The sequence below is a fragment of the Plecotus auritus genome (genome assembly GCF_963455305.1).
Source record: "Plecotus auritus genome assembly, chromosome: 10".
In the NCBI taxonomy this organism is placed as follows: domain Eukaryota; kingdom Metazoa; phylum Chordata; class Mammalia; order Chiroptera; family Vespertilionidae; genus Plecotus; species Plecotus auritus.
In genome coordinates this window covers 54,833,397-54,843,327 of record NC_137785.1, presented here as the reverse complement: position 1 = coordinate 54,843,327, position 9,931 = coordinate 54,833,397, and the positions used below count along the sequence as shown (strand labels likewise).

The 9,931-nt window shown below is 54.1% G+C and overlaps 1 protein-coding gene across 1 annotated transcript; it reads left to right on the top strand.

Moving 5' to 3' along the window:
• Positions 1-2,160: 2,160 nt before the first annotated feature.
• CCL22 (C-C motif chemokine ligand 22) lies at positions 2,161-6,456 on the top strand (the record flags this gene model as incomplete). Its single annotated transcript, XM_080645232.1, has 3 exons — positions 2,161-2,233; positions 3,783-3,906; positions 6,372-6,456. 3 exons carry the CDS (start codon positions 2,161-2,163, stop codon positions 6,454-6,456), a joined length of 282 nt encoding a protein of 93 aa, XP_080501358.1.
• Positions 6,457-9,931: the final 3,475 nt, after the last annotated feature.

The following is a 9,931-nucleotide window of genomic DNA, read 5'->3' as shown; positions in this document are numbered from 1 at the left end:
GCTTCACTTCCTTTCCTCTCGCCGCTCTAACACACGACCGCATTCGTAGGGGCTTACAGACAACACAAACGCATTGGCTGGCGGGTCAGGCGGTGGGACGTCCTGATCCGTCTCCTTGGGCTGAGATCGAGGTGTGAGCAGGGCTGTGCCCCCCGGGGAAGCTCCAGGGGACAATCTGAGTCCTTGCTCGTGCAGCTCCCAGAGGCCCTGACGCTGCTGGGCTCATGGTCTCGCATCGCTTACTTGTGTCTCTGGCATCCCATCTCCTGTCTGCGGCTGACCCAGTGCGGCTCCAGGGGGCCATTCAGATCGTCCAGGAACTCTCTCTACTTGACTGGCCTTAAACACACTGCAAAGCCCTTTTGAAATGCAAGGTCACAGAGTCACAGGTTTCGGGAATTAGAAAGTGGGCAGGTTTGTTTTTCTTTTTTTTTTTTTGGGTGGGGGGGGGAGGGCATTATTCTGTCGCTAGAGGACTCCGTAAGTACTTGTTGAATGAATGATAAATGAACGGGTGGCTCCCTTTACGAATGGAATGCTGAGTTCTGAATCCCAGGCCTGGCTTAGCCACTCCCTGGCTGTGAGACCTTGGGCCAGTCCTCTTTCTCTGAGCTTCTGTTTCCTGCTTCACTAGCTGTCCCCCCCAGCACCCACTGTGTACCCCACTCTTGGTAGACACTGGGGATGCTGAGACCAGGAAAGGAGACCCCAGCCTTCCAAGACGTGGGCTTCTGGGGAGGGGCCTGAGTGAGAAAACTCACATTCTAGGCCACCCCAGAGAACTGTCAAGTCAGAGTGGGTGGGCCTGCCTAGAAGGTGACATTTCACAGGGCTCCTGACGCATGAGTAGGAGTTTATGCGGTAGAGAAGTGGAAAGGGCACTGACGGCCTGGCACAGGCCACCGACCTCTTTGAGGAACTGTGAGGAGCGTGGCCGGAGCCCAGTGGGGGCGGAAACATGTCTGGAAACGAGGCCTTGAAGGCCACGGTCAGGAGCTTTGGCTCTGCCCTCAGCTCACGGGACCACAGCAGGTCCTGAAGCACAAGAGAGACGTGTGCAGCTTGGCTCCTGGGCCACCACCAGGTAGAGAGGGGGTTGAGGGTCTAGGGTCCGAGCCTGAGATGGAGGTGGCCTGGACTGGGCAGGGACAGTGGGGATGGAGAGAAGAGGACAGCCCAGCCGGTGTGGCTCAGTAGTTGAGCATCGACCTGTGAACCAGGAGGTCATGGTTCGTTCCTGGTCAGGGCACATGCCCGGGTTTCGGGCTCCATCCCCAGTGTGGGGCGTGCGGGAGGCAGCCGATCCATGAATCTCTCTCATCATTAATGTTTGTCTCTCTCTCCCTCTCCCTTCCTCTCTGAAATATATATATATATATATATATATATATATATATATATATATATATAGAGAGAGAGAGAGAGAGAGAGAGAGAGAGAGAGAGAGAGAGAGGACAGATCTGAGATTTAGGAAGTGGGAAGTGGGACAGGGTGAGAGATTGCGAAGGGGCGAGTGAGGAAGAGCTCAGAGGCAGCTGCGGGGGAGACGGGCCAGATGGAAACATGTGTGGGAGCCCCTTGCAACTGCTGAGGGGCCCACGAGCTGGCCCAGGTCGGGACTTGGTGAGAACCCGGAGGAGAGGCTGAGAAGCAGCCCAGGGGACTCACAGGCCTCTCCCCTGGAAGAGAGATGGGCCGTGACCGCCAAGGGCACAAGGTGGCCTCGGTCCAGCTGAGGGCTGGGGCCGTTCAACGCCCGTCCACGTTCTCGTGTCATTTACTCACAAACACCGAGGTTCCCAGGTCGGGCTGTGGCCCCATCTCCCCATTTCCAGAGCCACACGGGGACGTGGGCAGGGACACACGCGACAGACCCCGGGGGCGCAGGCCTCCACGAGGCCTGGCTCACGGGGAATTTTGCAAGTCTCTGGAGACCCAGAGGGTGGAGGGTGGGGGTCCCCTCTGATGGTTTCCAGCCACAGAAAATTTCCTCCAATCTGGAGGAAGCGGGAGTTCTTCTTTCAGAACGTCAATGTCAATAGTCCTTGCTCACCGGTGACTAAGAGTGGCTGAGGCTTGTGGGTGTAGCCAGCGCTTAAATAGCAGACCTGGTTGTCTTCCGGCGAGAGCAGACACCTGGCTGGGACACAGGACAGGAGCATGGCCGGCCTGCGGACCCCGCTCCTGGCTGCCCTCCTGCTCCTTGCTCTGGCTCTTCAAGCAACCGAAGCAGGTGAGGCTGGGGAGAGAGAGGGCATCGCACCCTGGGCATCTTCCTCGTGGAGTGGAAACACGCGGGACTGAGGGCAGACACCCCAGTCTGCTGCTGGCTCTCAAACTAGTCCCATGGCTTCTCTGGGCCTCCACTTACACATCTGTTAAATGGGTAGTCTTGAAGGCTTAAGTGTAGAATCAGTCTCAGCCAGGTTGGGGGGTGTGGTAGGCATGGCCCGGGCTCCTCCACTCCAGAGAACTGGAGCAAAGGGCCCTTGGGGAGTGGAGAAGGCGCTGCTGAAGAGGGCCTGGGGTGGAGGATAGGAGCTGGGGCCTGAGATATCCCCATGGAAAGGCAGCTGGCCCTGCCTCCCACCTCCCTATTTTTGCTCCAGAACCTGCCCTGCGATCTGATTTATTTTTATTTTTTATTTTTAAAATTTATTTCAGAGAGGAAGGGAGAAGGAGAGGGAGAGGGAGATAGAAACATCAATGATGAGAGAGAATCATAGATCGGCTGCCTCCTGCACGTCCCACAATGGGGATCAAACCCGCAACTGGGGCATGTGCCCTGACCGGGAATGGAACTGTGACCTCCTGGTTCATAGGTCCACGCTCAACCACTGAGCCACACCTGGGGTCCTGATTTTTTTCACGCCAGTGTAACTGCTCCTGCCCCGTGTTGGGTAGGGGAAGGAGCACTGGACTGGGAGTCGGGCAGCGAGGAACAATACCGGCTCAGGGATGGGGTTCCTGTGTGCTTTCCCTGCTTTAGAGGCCCCCGCAGAGTCAGCGCTGTTATCGCCCCCTCGGTCAGAGGAGGAAGTTGGGCCTCGGAGACGTTATTTTTATTTATTTATTTTTTCAGGTCACAGACGGTTCAATTAGCAGCAGAGGATGTTCATAGAAAAAATATACTTTTAAGAAAATAGCTGAGAAAGTCTAGAGATAATAAAAAGTTTACAAGATATATCTTAAGCCAAAATATTACCCAAAACTCAATTTTTAAAACGTCAATCGGAGACGTTAAATGACTTCCCTCAGTGGCCGGGTGACTCAGGGCAGAGTGGGCCCCGAACCCTTGTCCTGGCTCTCCAAGGCCGTGCTGTGTGACTGGGGCAAGTCCTCCCCGTTCTGGACACAGCCCTCCACAGGCTCCACGGGGCTGTGCACTGAGCAGGCGTCTGCATTCCCTGGGGTCCGTCACTGCCCGCTGGTTCAGCAGGGCTGGTGGAGCAGCACCCCACGGCTCCCAGACGATGCTGACATCCCGGGGACCTCTCCTTGAAGAGCAAGGCCCCTGTTCAGAGGCCCTGGGTTCCGCCTGGAAGCGTAGGGCATCGTGGATGCTCAGCTGTTCGGAATCCCTCTCCCTGGACTTGACCCACCCGGAGTAATGACATTGGGCCCTTCGTGGCTTCTCAGAGGCCCAAGATCGGGGACACTGAGGGCTCAGAATCCTCTGGACACCGACCTTCCACGTGGAGCAGAAAAGCTGGGTCAGAGGCTGGGGCGGGGAAACTTCCCTGTGCCCAGCCTGTGTCCCTCTGAGCGCCCCTCTCCCCCAGGCCCTTACGGAGCCAACGTGGAGAACAGCGTCTGCTGCCGCGACTATGCCCGCCACCCGCTGCCCCTGCGCCTGGTGAAGTATTACTACTGGACTTCCGACTCGTGCCGGAGGCCTGGCGTCGTGTGAGTGGGGCGCTGGGGAGGCAGGGAGCCCGACGGATGTGGCCCAGGAGGGCCCAGGGGCAGGCGGGTGGGGAATGCAGCTGGGCATTTGTAGACGGGCTGGAGTAGATGGCTCAGCCCAGGCTTGGGTGTGCCAAGAAAGGAAGCCATGTGGTCATTCAAGAAATGTGATGGGGCCCCTGCTATGTGCCAGGCAGCGTGCCAGGCTCTGAGGATGCAGAGCCGAACGAACAGGTGCCCTCACTCCGCGGGCATGGCGGTGCAGGCAGTATAGAGGCTGTAGGACATGGGGTACAGGGTAGCTGGTGGGTGGAGCTAATGAGGATGCTCTTATCAGAAGCATCTTGGACCCTCCCCAAGGCAGCCGATCTTCCTAGAAGACTATAAAGAGCTCACCCTTATTGAGTGTTTGGTCTGGGCCAGGCACTGTTCTGAGCATGACTGCATTGAGTCCCTGACCCTCACAACATCCCTGCGAGGAGGTGCGATTATTCCCAATGTTATCGATGGAGAAACAGGCTCAGGGAGGGGAGTGACTTGCTCACAGTGGCCCAGGTTGAACCAAGATTCCTGGGTCCTTGTTCAATCCTGAGCCTCCCTTTCCCCATCAGGATCCCCAAATGACCACCTTCACTTATTTTTATGTATCACATTTGTAGAGAGTGCTTGCTGAGTGCTAGGCACTGTTACAAACACTTTATAAATAGTAACGCACTTAATCCTTATGTGGGAGGTGCTGTTAGGATCCCCCTTTACCGGCGGGAAAAGGGCACCGAGAGGGTATGGGACCTCTTGAGCATCCCAGGGCAGAGTCATAGTGAGCGGGAAGTGGAACGCTGGCATATGCTAGGTGCTCAGTAAAGGACAGCACACGTGTCATCCTTGGACTTTGAGGTGGAAGAATGCAGCTTGACAGATGGGGAGGTTGGGGGCTGAACCTTGCCCAGGGTCCCACGGGAGGCGGGGCAGGCTGCCCACGGGGCCAGGACCAACACCACAGCCTTCTTTGTTCTTTCTGCTCCTTGGTGGTCTGTGGGCTGGGGCAGGGCAGGGACGTAGGGAAGCTAGGAGCTCCCCCGCCCCACGGACAGGCTCCTTTTTCTCTTTTTAAGTCCTATTTTAATTCTATTGGAATCGAGTTATTGGTAACTGGAGAGCAAATAAGCTAAAAAGGAGAAGGTAGGCGTTGGAGGTAAAAGAATCTGAAAATCAATCCCAGAAATATGATTTACCTACATCACTTGATTTTATTTTATCTATTTATTTATTTATTTTTATTTAAACTTTTTATTGTTTAAAGTATTACATAAGTCTCCTTTTCCCCCATGGACCACTCCCCGGATGCCCCCACCCCCCGACAGGCTCCTTCTTAGAAGGCAGGCAGGGAGCCCTGGGCTGGGGGATGTCCTACCAACAATGGTGGGGGCAGAGCCACCCAAGGGCCCAGCGTGGTGTTTGCCATGGCTGGGCGAGGGTGGGAGCCTTCGCCCGCAATGGCTGTGTGATGCCGGGCCAGTGTTCGCCTCTCTGTGCCTGGAGCCTCTCAGAGGGCCTGGTGGGGACACTCACCAGAGACAATGCCCCTAGTATCCAGCTCACGGCGAGCATGGTGAGGCCGAGGGGCACGTTGCTTTGCCTCCCTCCCCTCAGCTAGGAAGTGGATAGAACAATCCGACCTCATAGGATTGCTGTCAGGATGTATTAAGACAATGAATGTTAAGAATTCAGGCCAGCCCTAGCTGTTTTGGCTCATTGGATAGAGAGTTGGCCTGTGGACTGAAGGGTCCCGGGTTTGATTCCAATCAAGGGCTTGATCCCCCCGTAGGGGGCATGCAGAGGCAGCCGATCAATGATTCTCTCTCATCGTTGATCTTTCTCCCTCTCCCATCCTTTCTGAAATCAATAAAAATATTTTTTTTAAAAAAAGAATTCAGGCCAGCTCCTGGCACAGTTATACAGGACCTACCATCTGCTGTGCATCTAGCTTATATTAATTAACTCAGCAAATCTCATCAGAATCCTGTGAGGTTGGACCACGATGATCATCCCTATTTTACAGATGTGGAAACTGAGGCTCAGAGACGTTAAAGGACTTGCTAACAAGTCACAGGGCTAGGATTTTAATCAGATAAGGTGGCTCCAAAGTTCATGCTCTTGGCCCCTGCCCAATACTCTCTCTCCCAAGGCAATGTTTGCAATGGCCGTGAGAGAGGGCATTCGGTTCTCTGGCCTGACCTGGCACTCGAGGCTGAGGCTGAGGGACCACCTGGGAAGTTCTGATGCTCACCCCCCCTCCTCCTGAAGAAATGTGTTTGCATACAGCAGGCAGCTCATAAATGCTAAGCCACTCTCTATAAAAGGCATCTCTACATACAGTAGGTGACTCATAAGTGCCAAGCTTTCCAGGCAGGATGTGGCATCCTCCCTGCATATCTCATTGTCCCCCTGGCATCTCCTCCTTCCAGCTTGCTAACCCTCAAGGGCCGGGAGGTCTGCGCTGACCCCAGGGTACCCTGGGTGAAGAAGATTCTCCAGAAGCTGAACGGTTGAGGAAGGATCCTGCCCTGGTGACCGTGGCCTTGGCTCCTCCGGGAAGGCTCACGGAGCCCTACCTTCCTGCCATGACAGCTGCTCCCCAGCCAGTGACTCTGTCTGCAATCCCCGATCTCTATCCCTACTCTCATCTCCCCTCTTACTCCTCCATCCCAGCCTCTGCCCCACTGAAGCCAGCGGGTCAGTCACTCCCCTGCTCAAAACCCTCCCATGGCTCCCCAGTGCCCTAGGCCGAGGTCAGAGTGCCCGAGCTTGGCACCAGGCCCTCTGGATCTGGGTCGCATCTCTGTCTCCAGCCCCATCTCATCCCCCTTCATGCACGTTGGATTCCAAACCCATGCCAATTACATGTCTACTTCCCGGCCTTTGCCTGTGCTGCTCCTGACACCCAGAATGACTCCCCATCCCTGCACAACCCCACCAGCCCTCCAAGGCGCAGCTCAGCCTAAGCAGCCAGTAATGGAGTTTCATTTCTACCTTTTTATTATTTTTTTTTTCTTTGATGCTTAGGTTGGTAGAGTCTGTGTCCACTTTCTACCAATGAGTCCTAAGTGACTCACTATTTCTAAGTAGTCGATTTCATTTTTTAGACTTCCACCGGCCCTCTGCCCTTCTTAACAGCCCTGGTTACAGTCTGCCCAGAACCCTCGGGATTGGAGAGCGTGTCCTCCAGCCGCAAGGCTGGACCAGTGTCCACACCTGAGTTACTTTGTCTCCTGGCCTCCAGGACAGAGCACAGGGCCTGGCTCAGAATCAGAGCCCAACAGGTGGCTGCAGACTCACTCCATAAAAATAAGGCCCCTCTCCCGCCCCCTGAAGGCCCTCACACATCAATGCCGAGGCTACAGGTCATCCAGGGAGCTGGGTCCCTTGCGAAGCCTTTCATTTGTCCAGATTCGCCTTTCTTTCCCCATTTTACCTCTGTGCTGGGTCTCTTTGTCCTTCCTGCTTCCCTCCGGTTTTCACTGCTCCTCCAACCTCCAAAACCCAGGCCTGACCTTTTCAGAGCCCCTGACTTTCCCTTCCTGTTTCCCCAAATAGCTGATGACCGAAGTCACGGTATGATGTGAATGACTCCCCTTGGCTTGGTATTGAACTCTAGTTAAATTTGTATATGAAAAGAAGGCAGCCCAGCCAGTGTGGCTCAGTGGTCGAACACTGACCTATGAATCAGGAGATCGTGGTTCAATTCCCGGTCAGGGCACATGCCCAGGATTTGGGCTCGATCCCTAGTGTGGGGCATGCAGAAGGCAGTGGATCAAGATTCTCTCTCTTCATTGATGTTTGTATCTCTCCCTCTGCCTTCCTCTCTGAAATCAATAAAAACATATTTTAAAAAAAGAAGGCAAATGCTTAAGAGTCCATGTGGATGATTGGAAGGATTTTAGGAGCTGTGGGGAAGGGGACAGAATAGGGCTTTCCTGGCCCTGGGAGTGAGAGGTGGGGTACTGTTAAGTGAAAAACCTGGGGTGGCGGTCATTCTCTGGTGGCAGGGGCCAGGCTAAGGACTGGGACTGGATTTAGTACACACCCCTCTTCCCTCATGTCCTCCCAGAGTACTTGTCTGGGGGGCAGGAGACGCATCTGGAAGGGTACATGTCACGGATTCAGGCAGACTAGGAACTCTCACTGGCTGGGTGTCCCTCATCCTCCGTTTCTACCTCTGGGAACAGGGGGCGTAAAGCAGATGTCCGTGCATGAGGTTGTGAGAGTCAATGAACTGAGAAGACACAGCGGCCCAATCTCATCATGGGCAGGACTGGGAGAGGCGTTTCTTCAAGGAGGACATGCAAATGTCAATCAACTCATGACAAGATGCTCAACATGAGATGCCGCCTCACACCCATGAGGATGGCTATTATTAAAAAAAAAAAAAAAAAAAAAAAAAAAAAAAAAAAAGCAAGGCTGGCGAGGGTGTGGAGAAATTGGAGTCCTTGGGATTGGCGGTGGGAATGTAAAATGCTACGGTTGCCATGGAAAACCGCATGGTGGTTCCTCAACAAATTAAACATGGCATCGCCATCTGATCCGCTTCTGGGTATACACAGAAAAGAACTGGAAGCAGGGATTCTAACAGACATCTTACACCCATGTGGAGCTTAGCATTCCCCCCAACAGCCAAAAGGTGGAAACCACCCATCGAGGGGTGGGTGAACAAGCAGGATGGACCTTGAAGGCATGATGGTAAGTGGAATGAGCCAGGCACAAAGGACACACACCGTGTGATTCCTAGATTGTCACATTGATGGAGACAAAAAGAGGAGTGGTGATTTCCGGGGGCTGGGGAGGAGGAGGGGATGGGAGTTACTGAATGGGTCCAGAGTTTCAGTTTTGCAAGAAAAAAAAAAAGTTCTAGAGATGGATGTGGTGATGGTTGCACAACAGTGTGAATGTACTTAACGCCACTGAATTGTAACCTCAGAAATGGTTAAAATGGTTAAGTTTATGTTATTCATATTTCACAATAAAAAGGGCGTGGCTATGTGTGCACACAAAGGGCACGTGGGCAGCCCTCCTTATTGGCCAGAAATGTGAGCTGGGCAGAGTTGGGGTGGGGCAGGGGAAAGCTAGGCCAGGCTGCCCCCCGCCTCACTGGCCGTCCCGCCCCTCCGACCATTCTGGGACCCCGCAGGAGTGCCCTGGGCTCCATGCCAGGCTCCCCGCAGCTGTTTCTGTTCTGCTTCCAGGGTCCAGGGAGAATCCCTCATGTCCCACAAGATAGGTGCCGGCTGCCTGCTCTCTGGGGCACCCAGGAAGGTGTGGGCAGGGACACCCCTATCCCCCCACCCCACTGACCCGCAAGGAAACCCTCTTTCTTTTTAAAAAATATGTTTATTGATTTCAGAGAGGAAGGGAGAGGGAGAGAGAGATAGAAACATCAGTGATGAGAGAATGATTGACCGGCTGCCTCCTGCACACCCCACACTGGGGATCAAGCCCACAACCCGGGCATGTGGCCTCGACCAGAATCGAACCGTGACCTCCTGGTTCAGAGGTCGAGGCTCAACCCCTGAGCCACTCTTTCCTACTGCCCAGCTGCTGCTCCACTTTCCTTTTTGTTTCTTTCTCTTTAAATACATTTTTTATTGTTGAATGGCTCCACTTTTCAATCGCCTGTGTGGCTCTACTTACTCCTCAGTTCAGAACCTTCCCAGCTCCTCTGCCCCAGCAGCATCCTCATCCCTCGCTCCAGCTTCAGTGTCTAAGGCAGCCTCTCTGCCCACTCCCTCCTCGGAGCCGAAGGCATCAGACCACTCCTCAGCCCCTGCAGAGGCCTGGCACTTCCCACCTGGGGAGGTTTTCCCTCCACCCGCAATCATCTGTGTTGCAGGTTGAAGTATAGTAGCAACCATATTTGGGTAAAAACTGCTGTTTGAATTTTAACCCTGTTATTCTGGCTTCTACACACACTTACTTGCTTAAATAATCGGGTAGTTACCCCAGCACATAAATCCATTCCACATCACAAAGG